At 50.4% G+C, this 19,379-nt stretch overlaps 2 protein-coding genes across 9 annotated transcripts in view; one reads left to right on the top strand and one right to left on the bottom strand.

Moving 5' to 3' along the window:
• SMYD4 (SET and MYND domain containing 4) overlaps nt 1-9,602 on the top strand; it is a 37,065-nt gene extending 27,463 nt beyond the window's left edge. For 2 of the 8 annotated variants that reach the window (XM_082443436.1, XM_082443437.1), the window contains exons 6-11: nt 511-693; nt 1,128-1,291; nt 2,467-2,599; nt 3,789-3,905; nt 4,110-4,233; nt 4,363-5,368. In XM_082443436.1, coding sequence (XP_082299562.1) covers nt 511-693; nt 1,128-1,291; nt 2,467-2,599; nt 3,789-3,905; nt 4,110-4,233; nt 4,363-4,645 — 1,004 coding nt within the window. In that variant the 3' untranslated portion in view covers nt 4,646-5,368. The other 6 variants (XM_082443442.1, XM_082443439.1, XM_082443438.1 and 3 more) reach the window with 6 other exon arrangements.
• On the bottom strand, nt 7,439-19,000 carry SERPINF1 (serpin family F member 1). Its single transcript, XM_082443548.1, has 8 exons — nt 18,787-19,000; nt 14,482-14,567; nt 12,579-12,777; nt 11,794-11,949; nt 11,207-11,410; nt 9,612-9,754; nt 8,293-8,503; nt 7,439-7,824 (listed from the first exon to the last, which is right to left on the bottom strand). The coding sequence occupies exons 2-8, from the start codon at nt 14,557-14,559 to the stop codon at nt 7,565-7,567; spliced, it is 1,251 nt and encodes a 416-aa protein (XP_082299674.1). The 5' UTR covers nt 14,560-14,567; nt 18,787-19,000; the 3' UTR covers nt 7,439-7,564.
• Nucleotides 19,001-19,379: the final 379 nt, after the last annotated feature.

Raw genomic sequence — 19,379 nt, 5'->3', positions numbered from 1 at the left:
ACGTGAATTTCTAAAAAAAAAATATATATATATGACAGGCCTATTTAGTTTAGGATAGTAATTAGGTTACTTGTTCTATTAACCAACCAAAGACCAGTTAAACAAAAACACTTGGACTCTAAAAGTCTTTAGGAAATAACCTCATCTGGTACTCTGGTTTCCATGTTGTCATGAACATTATGAAACTGTCTATCTGGAAGGCTCCCTACTGATAATTCTTTTTTTATTGCTCCCTATAAATTCTAATCTTTGGATTTTTTGTGGTATTGAGACACAGTGGTTAGGTTCCAAGATGCTGGTGGACTTTTCATGTGCTCATTCGCTTTGCTTCCCGGGAACCAGAGTTGGCTCTGAGTCATGCTGCATCTGATTTATCTCGGATCCAGCTTGTGGAGCTTTGACTCAGCCGCGCTTCAGGCCCGACTGCCCACCTCGTCTTCTGAGGAATGGAGGGCGAGGCCAGGACGAGTGTCCTGACACATTTTTCCCTTTTTCCCCTTGCACCCTCAGGGTCTGAAGAGCACCTCATTACCAACAGCAGGCAGGTGCGCCTTGCCACGGGGCTGTTCCCCGTCGTCAGCCTCCTGAACCATTCCTGCAGCCCCAATACCAGCGTGTCCTTCATTAGCACCGTCGCCACCGTTCGGGCATCTCAGCAGATTAGAAAAGGGCAGGAGATTCTCCACTGCTATGGTGAGCCCTCCATCCTCTATCCTGTCCATCTTTCTCCAGCAGAAAAGGATGGGGTGCATTTGCCTGAGCAAGTCACAGGGCAGGTGCCTCACCTGTGCAGAGTCTGCATCCTGGCAGAGGCAGTGCATACTTACGGGGAAGAAAAGCTTCCTCACTAGGCCCTGTTGTGTCTGCACTATTGTGTAGACACTCCCTGCTCGATCCCTGTAAATGTCCTATTCTGAAAATAGGCCAGGAACAACTTCTTGGTTTCTTTTTCTTCCTGTCCCCGCAACTTAGAAGCCTGTTTCTCTATCTAGTTCCACAAATGTTTGAGTGAAAGGTACCTGTCGCATGATGACTGATTGACCAGACCCTCCGCTAAGCTGAAGTTTTTTAAGTAGTGCTTGATGCTCTTTTGCTTTAAATATTGGCCAAGCGTGGTGTCTCTGCAGGGCCCCACGAGAGCAGGATGGGTGTTGCCGAGAGGCGCCAGAAGCTGAGGTCTCAGTATTTCTTTGACTGCAACTGTCCCCCTTGTGAACGTGAGAAGCAGAGACCCTCGCAGGGGCCCAGGTGGGAAGCCTTCTGTTGTCACCGTTGCGGAGCACTCCTGCAGGTGAATCTCTTTCTCCCTTCCCTTCTCTTTGCTTTTCCTGGCGGTCAGTTATCCAGCCTAAAGGCCTTAAATCTTTAGGAGGAAGCCGTTGGGACTTAGAGGTGCTGATAGCAGTACTCTCTCTTCCCTTTTGCCCATCTTCCCCGCACATTGATTACCCCCCTGCAGGAACCACAGGGAAAGGTTGGATTTAGTGATCTCTTTCTTGCAAAGAACAGAAAATCCCACCTAAACTGATTTGGGGTTCAGGGAGACCGGGAATTTTGCTCAAGTAAATCACTAAGAAGTCCCAGGGTAGGGGTACTTCAAATACAACATGATCCAGGGGCTCAGATAATGTCACCAAGACCTAATTTTTCTTTCTACCTCCCTCAGCTCCATTTTCTGTATTATGTAGCCCAACCTCAGACAGACTTCCCTCTTGTGGTGACCAGATGGCTGCTAGCAGCTCCAGCATCAGATCCCCCTGGTCCAGAAGGATAAAAACATATGTACTCTAACAGAGATCTGGGCAAAAATCTTATTGTGTTTTATCAACCTGATACCTGCGTCTGGAGGAAAATCAGACTCACAGTTTCCCCCCAGCCATTTGGGCCAGATCGGAGCCACATGCTCCCCACTCAGCCCCCAGGCCCTGACTTCAGGAGGGTGGGAAAGGATCCTCCGGAGAAGTCAGGTTGCTCTTGCCAAATGGGGCCACAGATTCTGGCATCTGAAAAACAGCAAATGTCTTAGAACCGTAAGTAGAACATGGAGCTGGTTGTGTTGGAAAGCTGAAGTCACAAGCCCGAAGACAAATGTGGGGAGGCCTCACCCAGCACCTTTTTTCTATTTGCTTCCTTATGGCTTTTTCATAACCACTAGAAATGTGTCTGTCATCCAAAGTCCCAGCCCCAGAGAGAAATAAGAGAGAGGCTATCAAGATGGAAAGAAATTGTGGTCTGTACCAGTTTAATTTGGTTGCAAAAAGTAAATCTCAAGCAGGGATCAGCTCCTGCTTTCATTGCAATTGCCGCCATCAAACCAAATTCAGTCTGCCCTTGGTCATGGTGTGTTACTGCAGGAGTCTTTCCCCCAGTAGGGTCGGAAGCTCTGGAACAGTCCTATAATGTAAGCACATGCAGTGTTGCTAGCGGACTCTGGTACAGGAATAAAGACAAAACTGACTTCCACAGGGAGGTGATGTTCTGAGCTGTGGCAGCACATCTTGTACGGAATCAGTCAGCAGAGATCACCTAGTCTCTCAGCTACAGGACCTTCAGCAGCAGGTGGGGATGGCCCGGAAGCTTCTCAGAAATGGCGAACTAGGTGAGACTGGCTCCCTGCTTTGGTCCTCCAGCCCCTTCCCTTTTATTCATTTTGAGATCACCTTGAATTCAGGGATACTCAGTGAAGACTGAAGAATTGAATTTAATTATCCCCATGCCAGCCACAAGATGGCTATGTAGGCCAATGAGACCAAACCCTTACCAGCTCAGTTTGCATGGTGTCCTTGAAAAAGGGCCAACTGATTTAAGCTGTTGTTCTCTTAGGCATCAGAGTTAGTTAAAGACTAACGGGTTATCTCTGACATCTGTGATCTTTGTGCATATCCAGAAGTTCAGTGTCATTTAGTTTAATTCGAGGGCCTCGTGACCTAATTTCCTAGAGAAATTGTTCTGCCCTCATCAGAGCATCATCTCTCTTCTAAAGAGCAGTGGGGGGACTTCCCTGGTGGTCCAGTGGTTAAGAATTCGCCTTCCAACGCAGGGGAGGCAGGTTTGATCCCTGGTCTGGGAACTAAGATCCCACATGCCGCAGGGCAACTAAGCCTGTGCACCACAACTACTGAGCCCACGCACCACAACTAGAGAGCCCACGTGCCACAGCTACACAACCCAAGCACTCTGGAGCCCGTGCGCCACAACTAGAGAGCCCGAGCGCCACAACTACTGAGCCCATGCTCTGGAGCCCGCGCACCACAACAAAAGATCCCACGTGTGGCAACTAAGACCTGAGGCAGCCAAAAATAAATAAATAAATAAATATTTTAAAAAATAAAAATAAAAGGCAGTGGGGCATGTGCCCAATGGGTGTAAGTATCCTACTTTTTCCAGAAAGGGAGTGATGGAACCCCTCGTCACCTTCGAAAACTCTGCCTTAGAGCTTGACATCGTGGGAATTTATTTACCCTATTTTTATGAAAGTTGACCTTTAGCTTAGATTTCTGAGTCAAGAGAAATAATGACCATAAATGGAATGTAGTCATTCCACTTCAAACTGAAGTTGGAAACCCACAGTAAATGAGGGGAGGCCTCACCCAGCACCTTTTGCTATTGAAAGAGAAAACATAAGAGAACAGCTTTATTGGAACAAAAATTGTGGGTTGATCACAAGCCAAGGAGACAAAGTGGGGTTTCCACATTCAGCCCAGCCCATAGAGAATTTAAGGGCTGGGTTCTCATTTCTAAGACGGGGTTTGTGTCTGTAACAAGGCCACTTTCCTTTGAATTGATAGAGCGAGCCATTCAGCTGTTGTTGGGATGCCAGCATGATGCTGAGAGCTTCCTGTTGGCGGAACACAGCGTGGTGGGAGAAATCGAGGATGACCTGGCCCAGGCCTATGCTGCCTTAGGTAAGGTGTGTGTCTTCACCTTCCGCTCCAAGGAGTGAGCCTGCCTTGTGTGTTTGGTCATGACCTTAGCCTCTTCTGGTTGGTTCTCTCTTAGTCTTTTGGCTGAGGCTGCTCTCACTTCCATTTAGCTTTGCTTACCCTGAAAATGTTCATCCACAGTTGACTGTGGTTCTTTTCTGGAACCAGATTTTCCTTTCTTTGCAGGGGACTGGGAGAAGTCAGCCACCCATCTACAGAAGAGTCTCCGAGTGGTGGAGGTTCGCCACGGGCCATCCAGTGTTGAGATGGGCCATGAACTCTTCAAACTGGCCCAAATCTTCTTCAATGGGTAAGTCTTTCTCTTGCTTCCTAGCACTTCACCAGGCCACATACTGTTCTTTTATTAGGCTCTTCTGTGTATTCCTTTTTTTTCTACAGTGCTTTTAAGCATGTTGACACGTCTTTATTTTCCCTTTAGGAGAGATTCTTCCTTCTGTTCTGCTGACAGACTTGAAACTTTAGAATTTCCTCCTGAGAGATATGGGGAAGCTCTTAGCTCTGAAGGGAATTTCCCAGGGAGAACTTGCCCAGGGCCCCGCCCCCCCAACCCGCCACCGCCAAGTCATAGCGGTTCTTCTCAGTCCCCTCCCCCGCCCCGCCCCCCCCCACAGGCAGTTATTCACACCTCCCCCCCTCAGCACTCATTCTCAGCACCCTCAGCTCCAGGGCCTCTTCCTTCCCCCTGGTCCTATTCCTTTTAAAGCAGCTGTAATCAAGCACGAGTCATCTGGCTCCCCAGGGGACATCTGGCAACGTCTGGAGACATTTTTGATTGTCATGACTCAGGGTGGAGGACAGTGCACGGGACAGCCCCGCACACACACAGCTAAGAAGCATCCGGCCCCAGATGTCAATAGTGTCAAGGTTGAGAAACCCAGCTTTAAAGGTTCAAAGGAAAGAACAGTAGGGTTGATGAGTTGATGCCTCACCCGCTTTTGTAACTGAGATCACTAGGAGGCCCTAATGTCAGTATTTCTAGATGGAATATGTCCAGCCTTGGTAAAGCTGCTGTGTGGTAAAGTGTTTGAAGCTCGGTCCTAGGATTATGAGGTGGGTGGACCTGATACCCAAGACATAGAGGCAGTCCACCCCGTCAGAGAGAGGGAAAGGGCTGCAGAGTCAGGCCATAGGCGGACTCCGTGACTCTAAGGCAGAGACTCCTGAGTAAACCTTGGGGTAAATATCAGATTAGTGCTTTGAGATCTGCCAGTTTCTCAGAATCCTGGAATCTTTATACCTTTTTTTCATAACTTTCATTTCAAACTCTGCCTTTCAGTGTGTTTCTGAGAGTCTTATCTGCCCTTGTAGACTGTAAGATCCTTGAAGACAAAAAAGATCTACTTTACATTCTCCACAGGGTATGAGTAGGCCCTCAGTTAATGTTTGCCTGATTGAATGGGTGGATTCACTCCTATTACCTCCTTCGGTTCAGGTTTGCAATACCCGAAGCTCTGAACACAATACAACAGGCAGAAAAGGTTCTGCTGGTGCACTATGGCCCTTGGAATGATGAGATCCAGGAGCTACAAAAGATGAAATCCTGTTTGTTGGACTTGCCGCCCATCCCTGTGGGACCCAACGAATAGGGTCCCAAGGGGGCCTTGACCAACAGGAAAGGAGCCCGTGTGGGAGGAGTTAAAGAGGGTCTGTTGCTGCTGAGCTGTCGCCAAACAATACAGGACTTGCCTGACAATCACAAGCCTAGTGTATGAGGGGAGGGGAGGGCTTAGAAAGCTTTGCAGTTGGAGACGTGCTCACCTGTTTTCATGCATGTTTCTTGAAGTAGTTAACTGCTCTGCAACAAAAACTCCCGGTTCCCAGAAAAAACTTAAAACTGGTATCTGGAGAGCCTAAGCCCTTTAAAAGGATTTTAGCTGATCTGCAGGCATCTGGATGTTAGCCTGGGGTTTTGGCTAGACGCCACCTCACTAAATGATGATAGTCTGTTTCCCTGGAACATTCCTATGGTTTCTAGTAGTAATGAAATGTTGTGTACCACTCCAGTGGGAACTTAAACTCTTAATAGTTGTATTAATTGAAAAATAATTATAAGCAAGAAATTAGTGAGGCTTCTTACCTCTGGAGATATAGTTTCATTTATGGTACCTAGCTTCCTTGAATCCTTTGTTAAAACCGGTGGAGTATAAATTGTGAATAGAGAAATAAATATGGGGCCATTTTATTGTTGGGCAATTTCTTCCTAGGATGGCAACTCTAAATTTGTTTTCTACCAGTTTTCGAGTCCTTATTCTCTGGTTTTCATTCTATACTCTGGGCAGACTCACTGACCAAACACTAATAAAATCAAGCTTGTAGCAATGACTTTATAACACATTGTTTCTGAGTTCTGTTTATTAGCAAGCCTGAAAAGAGACCGCTTTTTTCTACCTCCCCAAGCAGGCAAATGAAATACAGACTGCATAATTACTGAGAAGGAAAAAAAAAAACAACTTCAGAAGATGTTGAGGGTGCGGGCATTGCTCACACTTAAGAGACAAAAAGTAGGAATGATAGCCGTTGTCTACCTGGATGTATAGCAATAGTCTAAACCCCATCCCGGTCAGAAGGCCGGGAGACTCTGGGTCTGAACCCTGGGTGCTCTATCACCACTGGGGACCAAGTGGTTCAGATGAGTTGGTGGAAAAGAATACACGCTGCTTTGAGAGCTTGCCCACCCTGGCCATGCCCAAGAAGTGCCCAGTGGTTGCCCCGGCATTATAATCAGGAACTGAATAGCCCTGAAGCTGCCTGGCAGTAGCTTTTCAGGAAGCTGAGTGTTCAGAACATGGTTCACACTCAAATATTTGAATGAAGGGCAGGCAGAATCGCATTTATCTTCCTTTCTACTAACTCACTTTGGCAAGGGCTGTGGCCAATGAGATGTTTTGGTAGAGCTAACTCTTTCAAGAAGAAAAATTTAGTCTTGTGACCAATTCTGTAGTTCTTTTCCAGACACTTGGCATGTTTCATGTTCCTGAAAAAGGAGGATCTGTTGTACTTTGTAAAATAGGCCCCCTTCCTTAAAAAGAATATGTGTAGAATTTTACATAGCAGACCTCATTTTATGTGAGCTTGAGAGCTTTCTTTAAATGCTCTATAAAATAAAGAATTATTTCCTGAAGTTACAAACTTCCTCCCTTATCTGTCTGCATGTTATCCTGTGTTGTCAGGTGACATTAGCTTGAGTGGGGGATATCCGTGCTTGCATTAAAACCTACAGTCTGGTGTATTTAAGAGCATGGTCCACTGATTGTGGAGACAGGAAATCCCTTCCCAGGGGGATAAATGTCCTAGTCTGTAAACCCCACAGAGCAGAGAATCAATCCCGACATCATACAATGCAAACAACTACAGTTCTTATCTCACCTGGTGACTTTCTGCAGAGTTTAGTTAGACCCAGGCTATAAATACGGGACCAGCAAATTCCTAAAGGGTTATTTATCTTCATATTAAATTTAACATAGCTCAAAATAGGAGGAACAGGATAACAAAAGTTAAGGATAAAGCACTTTTATTGCAAAGTATACATTGAAACATAGGGGCAGCCTTTGTGTAATATATAATCTGCCATCCCTCTAGCGTTGTCTTCTTCTGGGGTATTTGAACATTAAATTGGAGTATTAAGTGCCCCTGGGGTCCAGAATTTTGCCTATGAAGAGAAGGGCCCCTGTGTCTGTGTCCCTCAGTACAAAGATGAAAGGTTGGTTAAGGTGATAATCCAGGGAGAAGGTGAGGTGGGCAGGCTGGAGCCCTGGGCTGGGGGTGGTACCCGCCCCATCTTCATTCCACTCAAAGCCATTGCGATGTTCCACTTGAGTAAGTTTGATAGGTTTTCCCGTGATCTTGCTAAAGTCTGGTGAATCAAACAAGGACTGCAACTCTGCAGAGATTGAGAGAGATTTCCGTTAAAACCTTTGCCTCATCAACACCCTGAGGAAGAGTACAGTCCTGATTCTTAAATTCTGATTCTCAAGAAGGCAAGCAAGCCGGGAGTGGAACACCACTTTTGACCTTCTGTGAGGTATGTAGAGCTCTGGGCTGGTTAAGGGTTAAGTGACTTGCCCAGGAGCACACAGCAAGTGAGGTTAAGATTAGAAACCAGGTCAACAGACCTATCTTGAGAGGCAGTGTTCTGAGTTGCTGTTACAGGACGTATGCTCTTGGGGCTGAGGAATGAGTCTGATAAGGAAGGCAGTTCAGTCTTCCCCTCCAGCACTATTAGAATTAAGGAATCATCCGTGGCCTCGGTACAATGCCATGGAGCCTTTGCATCCTGCTTAGCAAGGTAGAAGGCTCAGAGACTCGACCCCACCCACCCCAGGGGCAAAGAGGTCTTGAAGAAACATACTCAACTCCTGCACGGACTTTGTGAGTTCGCCTTCATAACTCAGCTTCAGCTTGGGGATGGTCAGGACCGCTTGAACAGTCTTCAGTTCTCGGTCTATGTCATGAATGAACTCAGAGGTGAGGCTCTCTTCTATAATGGTCAAGTTCTGGGTCACTTTCAGAGGCAGGAAGAAAATGATACTCATGCTCCCGGTCAAGGGCAGCTGGGCAATCTGAAACAACAGGGAGGAAGCACATGCGTTAGTCCTTTGGAGCCCAGGAGCCTAGAGATAGACACACACCCCCAAGCCGCCTTCTCCTCTCCTGTAACCAGGCCCGGCCACGCTTTCCCAGCCCCTCATCTATGTAACAGTTGTCCCTCTAAGCTATTGCTTTCCGGCAGCAAGATGTCTACTGATGTTTCTTCAAAAAGTAGGCCGTTGTCTTTTCTTACCTGGGCCTAATACCAACTGAAGTTATCTGCTGAAAGAATTTTTTCCTGTGGTTCTAAAGAGCTAGAATTGAATTCCAGGTCTGTGTTTTCTCCCAAGGTTTGTCTGCCAACAGTTACTGATCATCTGTTATGTACAGAGCCCTGGACCGGAAATGGGGACGCCGGGCAGAGCACACAGAAGCAGCAATACAATGGCCCTTTGAGCAGAGGTCCTTAACCTCAGGTCCACAGGACAGATGGCATCAGAGGTCCCAAGAGCCCCTAAAATCATCTACAGAAATGCATACGTGGCATTTCTCTCCAGTGCTTCAGGTGTTTTGTCCGATTTCCAAAGAAAAAAGTTAAGAACTACTGACTTCGAATTTTCAAAAGTCAGGTATGAAAGACTTAGAATGCCAGCAGTTTGGAGTTTGTGACAGTTTTTGAAAGTTTAACTTTGACTTCTAGAAATATAAGTTCTCCCAAAAAAAAAAAAGAGAAAAAGAAGGAAAGAAAAGACAAGAATTAACACCAGCATTTGAGTGCCCAATCTTTTTTTTAAATTTTTTAATTTCATGCTTATTATTAGTTCCCCAAACCCACATCCCCTGCATTGGAAGTGCAGAGTCTTAACCGCTGGACCACCAGGGAAGTCCCTTGAGTGCCCAGTCTTGAGGGCCCATTTCACATTACCTTATCAACCCTTACAGGAAACCCTGAGTGAGAGGATAAGTTTAGATAACTATGCCCCTTTATTTTGAGGAAAAAAGGCTCAGAGAAACTATTAACTTACTGAAAGTCACACAGCAGGTAAAATTTAGACAGCTGTCAGATCTCAAAAGTCATTCTATTCCCACTACACCATCCAGCCTGTCCCCGCACCCACTACTCGCCCTTCCCCTACAGACCTTGCAGTTGAGATCAGAATCCAAGCCGTAGCGTAAAATGGCCTTAGGGTCTGACATCATGGGGACTTTCACGGTCCTCTCCTCATCCAAGTGGAAATCATCTAGGGAAGTCTTTCTGGAGTCAAACTTTGTTACCCACTGCCCTGGAATGAAACAAATGGAGTGCCCTGAGCCCCAGGAGACCAGAAAGGCATTGGGACCGTGCTGAGGCCAAAGCATATTGCTGAAAATTGCCTGGCTACAGGAATCTTAGTCGTCAGAGGCCCTGACACGTCAGGGAATAGCTCTCTCTCAGAATGTGCAGTCTGGACCACAAAATTTCTAGGGTCCTGAATACCTTCCATACGTAAACTCAGGAGGAAATAGCTAGATTGTCGGGTTTATTCAAGTTCTGTGATAGCCTAGGAGAAAGGTAAACTGGTGTACACTTCTACAGCGTTGTGTCCGGAAGACAATCCAGGGAGGCCAGAGCTGGAAGGGACCTCGACGTCATGTCATCAACCCTCTCATAGCTGAAAAAGCCCGGAACCCCAGAGAGGTGAAGTGATTGCCAGCGCTCACACAGCAAGCCGATAGTTTAATGTGGCCTTTAACATGCTGGTCTGTAACGGCTTCTTTCATGTCCTGGAGCTCAGTGCTTCAGGGAGGACTTTACTCTAGGAGTTTAGGGGTCCACTCTCAACACTGCCTGATAGACATTTTAAGGGGAGCCTGCCCAAAATCCCACCCAAGGCTCATATGAATAGGGCTGGCCTCACACTGGGCCCGTGGAATAGACTTGGGCACATCAACACAGCCTAGAAGAATGTTGTTAGAAAACTAACAACTGTTTATCAACCACCTGCTGTGTGCCCCGGGCATGATGCTAGGGTCCATGTGAAGATGGGAGATGGGGGAAGGGGAAGGGTAAGCTGGGATGAAGTGAGAGAGTGGCATGGACATATATACACTACCAAATGTAAAATAGCTAGTGGGAAGCAGCTGCATAGCACAGGGAGATCAGCTCCGTGCTTTGTGACCACCTAGAGGTGTGGGATAGGGAGGGTGGGAGGGAGACGCAAGAGGGAGGAGATATTGGGGATATATGTATATGCATAGCTGATTCACTTTGTTGTAAGGCAGAGACTAGCACACCATTGTGAAGCAATTATACTCCAATAAAGATGTTAAAAAATTTAAAAAAAGATGGGAGACGACACAGACAGAGTGTCCCTGAAGTCAGTGTATCATCCCCAAGTGAGAGACGAGAAAACAGGCCCAAAAAGGCTATGAAGCTTGTGCAGGGCTCTCCAGCCAGTACAGGCAGAGCTGGGCCTGGACCCTCACCTGGCTCCAGCCAGAAATCTACCAGTGCCTGCCCCAAACAGGTGCAAGAGTGGGAGTGCCCCCTTATCTCTGCCAGTCTTTCTCCACGGCCCCTTACACTTTGTAGGCACTTATCCAATGTTTGCCTTGGGTTTGATGACAAGCAGGCAGCCCTCAGGCAGGTGCCTCTCCTGGGTCCTCCTCTGCCGCCTTTGACTTCCCCTCTTTCCTGGCCCCACCTGACACTCATTGTCTACCCTTGGCCAAAAGCCAAGTGGAGAAGCCCTCACCCTTGAAGTAAGCCACACCAAGAAGGAGAATGCTGATTCCACTGGGCATTTCCCTCGTGGACCTAGCGATTTTCCCTTTCATCCGGGCCTGCACCCAGTTGTTAATCTCCTGAAGGTCCAAGTGATTGTTGCCGGTCAAGATTCTGGGCCTGGTCCCATACGACTTTTCCAGGGGTGCGACAAAGCTGGCTTTTATCCGCAGCTCTGCAAAGAGACGGGGCAGAGGTTAGTGTGCTCTGAAAGCTAACCCAGCATCCTCTCTGAGAGGTTCTGGTTGACCCTCAGCAGGCCCTGACTTCCGGCATCCTCCCGGGACGCGCCAGGACTCTGTGCCAGCTTCCCCAGGCACTGGACGGGGAACAACAGATCTCACTCATTACTGTTTCTCTTCACACTACTGCCCTCGCCCGACCCTCCCACTGCCTCCCTCAGCTCATTTCCTCTTTCCGATCCTCTCTGGGCTCACAGGGCCCCTTCCTGCCCACCAGGGCCAGGCCTGGCCGGGGCAGACGTGCTCTGGTGTTTAGAAGGAAACCCCCATGTGCAGCACAGAGCCCCACGCGCCTCAGGCAGCCCGGGCGACTCACTCCTCTCAAAGACGATCCGGGAAGCGCTCTTGAGGTTCTTCTCCGGGGCGGTGACGGAGGCAAGGAGTCCCTTATACGTACTGTGAATGTCTGGCTTGCTGATCAGGTCATAGTAGAGAGCCCGGTGAATGCTGCCTTCTGTCCGCTGCTCCGCGCCTGCCAGAGGGATGGGCGTGTGAACCTCTGTAACTGCCCACTGGGGCCCAAGTCAGGCCAGCTCCTGGGACGGGGCAGGGACACCGCACCCTAAGTCTTCTTGTCTGCTGGTACTGGAGACATTCTAGGTGGAAAGGAATTTGAAGGCAATGGAGGAAAAATAGATTTTCCTGAAGGTAGGCTAAAGGCATCAGGCCTAGAGAGATATAAGGGTGGGAGTGAGGGTTCAAGTCCCCGTGCTTCTCCCATCACAACACTTACCACACTGTTCTGCAGTTTCCTGTTTATTCGTTTCCCCCGTGGGCTCAGCTGTGTGACCCGAGCGAGGGCACAGACCATGCCTGTTTGTGTGCAGTTATGTCCCCAGAACCTAGCCACACTGGCGAGGCTGGCACATAGGAGAAGCTCGCTTAAGGAATGTCAATAAGTGGTCCCGAGGCCACACACCCGTGTCAGCAGTGCTCTGCCCCCCCTGAGCTCCCACTCCGCACACGCCGGGACCCCCAGGCCCAGCCTTTCGGCCCTCTTCACCCTCCCTGAGTGAAGTGTCTCCAGGGCTTAGAGTCAGATATGTGCAGAGGCCGGGGGGCAGCTCTAGGATCCAGGGCTTTCTGCATCCAGGAACTCACCCAGCGAAAGGGCAGAGAGTGCCGTGGCCACGCTGAGTGGAGACAGGAGCACGTTAGCAGCGGGGCTCTCCCTGGATCTCACGCGGTACAAGTCGTAGCCAAAGTTGGAGACGACGGCCGCCAGCTTGTTCACAGGGACCTTGAAGAAGGGATCCTCCTCCTCCACTGGCACCCCCGTGGTCTCGGGGGCCAGGGAGCCCTGCATTTGAGCACAAGGACCAGTTCAGATGAGCACGGGATGACTGGTCTCATCGCTTTGTGTGGGACTGTCCTTCTGGTCCCTGAGGGCTGTCCTGCCTGAGGATGGTACGCTTAGCCTAATGGAATGAGTCTGTGCCCCCTGCTCCTGTAGGGGCGCTCTGCTGGGGAGAGGTTAGCTGGCCAGCTTTAAGCACCAGTGACCTGTGAGCCTCAGGCCTGTAACACATTAAAAATAAATAAATAAAAGGAGAGGAGTCCCCCTTCCCAAGAAATTCTGCTCTCAGGCCAGACAGGCTCCCTGTCTGCTTACTCTTGCTCACTGCTCCCGGGTCTCCACCTGGACCCTCCTATCAAACCCTTCCTGTCTTTCATGGCCCTGATTAGATATCACCCCCTCCACCACAGACTTTCCCTGATGGCCCCAATCTGAAGGCACCTTTTGGTTCTCTGACCATTTTTTCAGAGTCAACTACCACCTCTGTATTAACCACCTACCATGTTCCAGCCTCTGTGCTAGTTCTTTTTATTTGACTTACTTCATTTCATTCTAGTCAATGTAGATGATACCACCAAAGACTACTATCTCAAAACACTGAGTTCCTTGAAAGTCAGAACTGAGTCTTTCATATTTCCACCCATCCCCAGCACCTACAGAGTAGGTGTTCAGTAGATAAAAAATAAGTGACTGTCTGTGATGGCCCTGTAGGGATATTTTTAATCCCATTTTATAGATAAGAAAACAGACTCAAGTAACAGTGACTTGTCTAAGATGATAAAGCTAGTGAGAGGTTGAACCAGAATTCAAACTCGGAACTCAAGACAAAGTCCAGGGGTTTCCCTGGTGGCGCAGTGGTTGAGAATCCGCCTGCCAATGCAGGGGACACAGGTTCGAGCCCTGGTCCGGGAAGACCCCACATGCCACAGAGCAACTAAGCCTGTGCACCACAACTACTGAGCCTGTGCTCTAGAGCCCACGAGCCACAACTACTGAAACCTGCGTGCCACAACTACTGAAGCCCCCATGCCTAGAGCCCGTGCTCCACAACAAGAGAAGCCACCGAATGAGAAGACTGCACACTGCAATGAAGAGTAGCCCCCGCTCGCCCCAACTAGAGAAATCCTGCACACAGCAATGAAAACCCAACACGACCAAAAATTAATTAATTAATTAATTTTAATTTTTTTAAAAAAGACAAGGGACTGGTCCAGAAGTGCCCTGGTCCCTTGTGTGACAGTCACTCCCCACGCCCACTGTCACATAGCATAGGCTTCTCAGCATCTGTCTTTGCAACCCAACTGTGCTCTCTCTGGACAGGAAAGAGGCCTTTCCACACTCTTAACACCTCTGCTGCACCCTGGTCAGGACTGGAACAAATATCCAAGGCCACCACCCACTCAGTGAGACCCACAAGTAATGCAAGGTAAGGAGAAAAGGTCTTCACTGAAGGGACAGCCCTGGACTTGTTAGAGCACTTTTGCCTTTCACCTTCTTGGATCTTACGTTTGTCCCCACTCTGTTCTGTGAAAGGCAGGGTGAGACACTATGTTTTGCTGATGGAAAAACCAAGGCCCTGTCTGGACAGAAAGGCCAGAGCCTGGCCTGCAACCTGGGTGTTGTCCTGTCTCCCATGCTGCCTACTGAGGAGGGGCTGGAATTGCTGATGCCCCCCCAGGCCCCCACCACACACCCCCCGCCTCTGACCTCCTCCAGGCTGGTGTTCTCGCAGCTGCCGTACCCGAGGAGGGCTCCAGTCCAGAGGAGTAGCACAAACGTCTGCATCCTGGGGCCTGCAAGAAGGCAAAAGAGGTGGCAGGCTGCTTCCCTCACCCACCACGCTGCAACACCCGGCCACCCTGGGCAGGTAGCAGGGCCTTGGCAGGGCTAGGCACCTTCCCTCCAGCCTCCCCGGGCTGGAAGTGGACCCTCAGCTTGCTGATCCCTCCCTCTCAGCACCACAGGTCCCCAGACCTCCCCCTGCCTCACAGCCCACAGTCCTATGGCAAGCTTGTGCTTTCATCCATTGTCTTGTGCCAGGAGACCCACCTTTGAGCCTAAACCTCCAGGGTAGTGAAGACCCAGCAGTGGGCTCCTCTGTGTGGCCATGGGCTTTTCCCTGCGGGCACACTGAACAGCTCTTGATATAGGATTTGGGTCAATGTCTAGTAAAAGCGTGGGGGCAGAACCTAGGTCTCAGATGTAGAATCACAGAATATAGAGAATGGGGGCATCCGGTCCAGCCCCTGCTACCCCCAAGTTCTCAAACTCTCTCCTTGAATTCCTCTGCCCTGGAACCTGTGGCCTCATAAGCAACTCGTTCCCTTCTTGGACAGTTCTGTGTCAAAAGCTCTTACTCTCATGGTTAGGAGTGCTGGGTCTAGTGTCAGACAGCCTGGGTTCAAATCTCAATTCTGTGTCTTCTTTGTGCGGCTTGCGGGATCTTAGTTCCCCGACAAGGGATCAAACCTGGGCCCCAGCAGTGAAAGTGCTGAGTCCTAACCACTGGACCGCCAGGGAATTCCCCTCAATTCTGTGTCTTAATACCTCTCTAAATCCCAGTGTCTTCTCTTGTAAAATGGAAATCAAATAGTACTTACCTATTGTGATAAGAATTAAATTAGATGATGCCTTCATAGCACTTAGCAAGCGACACCAGAGACAGGTGAGTTCTCCAATGATCCCTGAGCCAAAATGTGTCTCCCTACTCCTGGAACCCCAGGGCCCCCCTTCTCTCTGGGGGAAGCCAGGTCCTCTTCCCCCTGCTAGCTCGGATCTAGCTCTGAAACCTCCAAGAATTCTTTCCTTCAGGTTAAGTAACCCCACTTCTTAGTAAGACCACCCAAGTCCCTTTACCTCCTGAGCAGTAGCCTCTTTGGACAGGACTCTGGTCTGACCCCTAGACCACAAGGGAAAAGAGAACTCTGGGTCTAGGGCTCCCCCATCCCTTGCCCTCCTACATTCATTGCCTCTATGAGCTCACCCCTGGAATCAGGATGTGGAGGCGGGAGGGGATGCAGGCAGCTGGGGGTGTTCATAAATAAGATCTTCTGAGAGGCCTTCTGGTTAGAAAGTGGGACAAGGTCTCAGCAACCAGGACCTCTGCTCTCCCTCCATCCATACTGCCATGTCAAGAACTTATCTGGGCTTCCCTGGTGGCACAGTGGTTGAGAAGCTGCCTGCCAAGGCAGGGGACACAGGTTCGAGCCCTGGTCCAGGAAGATCCCACATGCCGCGGAGCAACTAAGCCCGTGAGCCACAACTGCTGAGCCTGTGCTCTAGAGCCCGCGAGCCACAACTACTGAAGCCCGAATGCCTAGAGCCCGTGCTCCGCAACAAGAGAAGCCACTGCAATGAGAAGCCCGCGCACCGCAATGAAGAGTAGCCCCCGCTCGCCGCAACTAGAGAAAGCCCGCGTGCAGCAAGGAAGACCCAACGCAGCCCAAAATAAATAAATAAATAAATAAACAAATTTATAAAAAAAAAAGAATCTATCATCTGTCTTCCCTGCCCCTCCCCTCCCCTGCAACACAAATACACTGGTGTGTGCACAAACACACACAGGCCAAGGGTCTCAAGCTCCTTCTTCCTTTCATATACCCATAAACACACACACACACACACACACACGCTTTCCTGACTTCTCAGAACAAATAGGAAAATTAAGAGTGCAGTGTGTGATTTTTGGTCAAAGTCCTTAAAATTAAGTCTAATAAGACACTGGACAACATTGTAGAGCATGAAAGGCTGCAAAAGAAAAGACGGCCTCTGAGTTTGCTCGGCTTACGGCTGGACGGCCAGTGGGCCCCAGCCCGGCTTTCTCTCTAAACCCTGATCTCGAGCATGTGTCTCGCAGTAAGTTCCACAGACCCTTGTGTTCCCAGACAGCTGCTCTTCGCCACGGCTGCCCCTGCCACTCAGGGAGAAATCTTCCATTGAGACAACGGGAAAAGCTTTCTGCAGTGCAAGATAGAGCCCTTAAGGCCATCCAGGCTCACAGCTGCTTTCTCCACCCGGCCAGCCCCACCCAGAGCTGGCAGGGGCCTTCCCCGCCTGAGCCTCAGCAGACTGGTTTAGCGGAGACTGGAAATTCAGTGCGGTGCAGGGCTAGAGGGAAAGCTGTTAGCGCTAGTTCCTGGGCCAGGGTAGGGAACTGGGATAGGAGGGAGGAGGTGGGAGATGTCATCCCGGCATGGTGTTTAAGGAAACCAAGTTCAAATGCACTTGAAGATGGATCTTCTCTGTAGGCGTCCCTACAGAGTCTGAGCCCAAACCTCGGGTCATGTGATCACTGTCACCACGTGAGTGGACTGAGGACTAAAGATGAGGTGAGCCACCCTGGCAGGGAAAGGCACCTGGGTCCACAGCTGGCCCAGAGCCAGTCTCCAGGACGCATAGTATTAATGGCCCCTCCTTGAATCCTCCACCTCAAGCCCTGGGGATGAGGGAAGTGGAGAGATGATTGAAAAGCCCCTGCAAGGGCAATGAGAGGGTAGAGAGTAAGGGTCTGCACGGGGGCCCTCTCTGAGCACACTCGGTGTCCTGTCCAAGATGACTGTTCCGTGGGCTTGTCCAGGCCTCCATCGCCTGGCCAGGGGCACAGGGACAATGGTGCCATCCTGTCCAAAGGGCAGTGTCCAAGCCAGATTCCTGTCCTACCAGGCGGGGGAGGGCAGGGGGAGGAGGTAGATATCCTCCCAGTTGGGCCAAACTCAGGCCTGCCTTCCTGCCACATTGCCCAAATCAAGAAACACAAGGAACTGATTTTGTGATCTTGCCTTCAAGCTGGGAGGATAAATTTGAGCCAGTACATGTGTTTCAGATTAAACCCAGTTGGGAGACGAACACCATCCCTCCTCCTCCTCCCAGGACCGCACAGCCTCCAAGCCACATGGCAGTGGACCTCATGGGCAGTGCAGGGAAGGGCACCACCCTCTGCCCTGGCTCTGGGAGGGAGATTCCGAGGGGTCCCTCCAGGCCCACCCCACCGTGGTGACCCCGTCAGTGCGCAGGCAACTTTTTTTCTGAAGTTTTGGAAACTGAATGAGCGGGGCCAGGGCACCCATGAGTTTCACCTGCCCACACCCGAGAAGGGCCAGCCTTAGGGACAGAAGTGCCTGGCCCGCTTCCCCTCCCTCCCCTCAGCCTGAGGGCTGAACTTTTGGTGGACCCGCCTGGGCCAGACAATGATGGGGTTTCTGGGAAGCCTGAAGTTTTTCTTTGGCCCAGACCCGCTCCTTGCTGTGGCTTGTCCCAGGGAGCACCAAGGGTGCGGGCAGCCCTTCTCTCCAGCTCCGGCAGCTGAGCCCCCAAATCCCAAACACCGGCTGGGCTAAATAGCGGTCATTGTTGGTGAGAGGCCAAAACCCCACTGGTCGCCCAGCTTTTACTGGCAGCTGATTTGGCCAAAGAAAAATGTTGGGCACTGTATAGAAGGACGCAGCTGTCCTCCATCCCAGCCCTGCCCGGAAGCCTCCCCACAGGCCAGCTGCTTGGCAGTGTCGGGAAGTTACCTTTGAAATCAACAGCAGTTGATTTTGAAAAGGCAGCGGGGAGCTGAGCCCAAGCCATGGCCGGGCTGCAGGATGGGCTGCTTCCCTGGCTGCCCCAGTGGAGGTACAGCTCCCCCACAGCCTCCTTCCCCCAAGGCTGCAGAGCCCCCTGAAGTGATGCTCAGACCTGACCCAGCAGCCAAGCTCTCTGCTTCTTCCCCGCCACCCACCCCCTCCATTGTTTCCCACCCATTTCATTCAGGAGTCTTTCCAGCCTCTTCTCCTAGTGGTTCAGTAGGGTTGGGGGATAAGTGGGTTCTGACCCCCAACTCCCTCTGCCCTCTCTAATCTACTCACCCTGGTGCCCAAGCTGCAGGAACTACTGTCTCCCCACCTCCTCTCCCTGACACCCCTCTTTTCTGCTCCCTGAAGTACCACTGCTTCACCCCCGTCCGCCCAGCCCAGAGGAGCCTCCCGTCTTCCCCAGACACACATGCAGACCAGACAGGGAGCTCTTTACCTGTGAGTGCACTGCAGCTCCGCGCCCAGCCTAGGTCTGCACACTGAGGGGGCTTCTGTAAGCACCAGAGCTTTTTCTGCTGCCTCCTAATCCAGCGTCCAGCAGGCTTCAGATTACAACTACTCCTTTCTTAAAGCGACCTGCACTCAATTTGGAGTCTGTGATTGCATCATTGTCCGGTGTTAACTTTAACCCACTGCTGCCCTTCCACCACACACCCCCAGACAGACACATTCACACACCCTACTGCTCCAGCAGACCTCCTTCGGGGTCCTGGCCTTCCCACCCAACAGGACAGCCTGGCCAGCCTGGGTGGGAGCCAGGACTGAGGAAGAGTCTGGCAGGAGGAGGCCCAGGAGGAGGCCGGAATAGAGGAAACAGTGGCCCAGAGCTGGGACTCTGGGTTTTTCCTGGTCCTTGGTTCTGGTACTCGGATTTGGGGCAAGACATCACTCATTGCTCCTACCTTTCCTCAGCTGGAAAATGAGGGGTTGGTACTGGGATGTCTGTGTGCTTTTTCAGCCCTGAAATGCTCTGATTTCTGAAGATCAGAAAAGGCAGTGGGAAAATATCTGACCAGAGGAAGAATGAGA

This window comes from Balaenoptera physalus, assembly GCF_965194825.1.
Source record: "Balaenoptera physalus genome assembly, chromosome: 20".
Lineage (NCBI taxonomy): Eukaryota > Metazoa > Chordata > Mammalia > Artiodactyla > Balaenopteridae > Balaenoptera > Balaenoptera physalus.
Note: the sequence above shows the minus strand (reverse complement) of the source record. Positions and strands in the feature narration are given on the sequence as shown.

Excerpts from the sequence above, each read along its gene's own strand:
- SERPINF1 (XM_082443548.1), bottom strand. The coding sequence starts at position 14,559 with ATGCAGACGTTTGTGCTACTCCTCTGGACTGGAGCCCTCCTCGGGTAC. Across the intron at positions 12,778-14,481 it reads AGAACACCAGCCTGGAGGAG|GGCTCCCTGGCCCCCGAGAC; the intron begins GTCAGAGGCGGG and ends GCTCAAATGCAG. Across the intron at positions 11,411-11,793 it reads CCGGATCGTCTTTGAGAGGA|AGCTGCGGATAAAAGCCAGC; the intron begins GTGAGTCGCCCG and ends GTCTCTTTGCAG.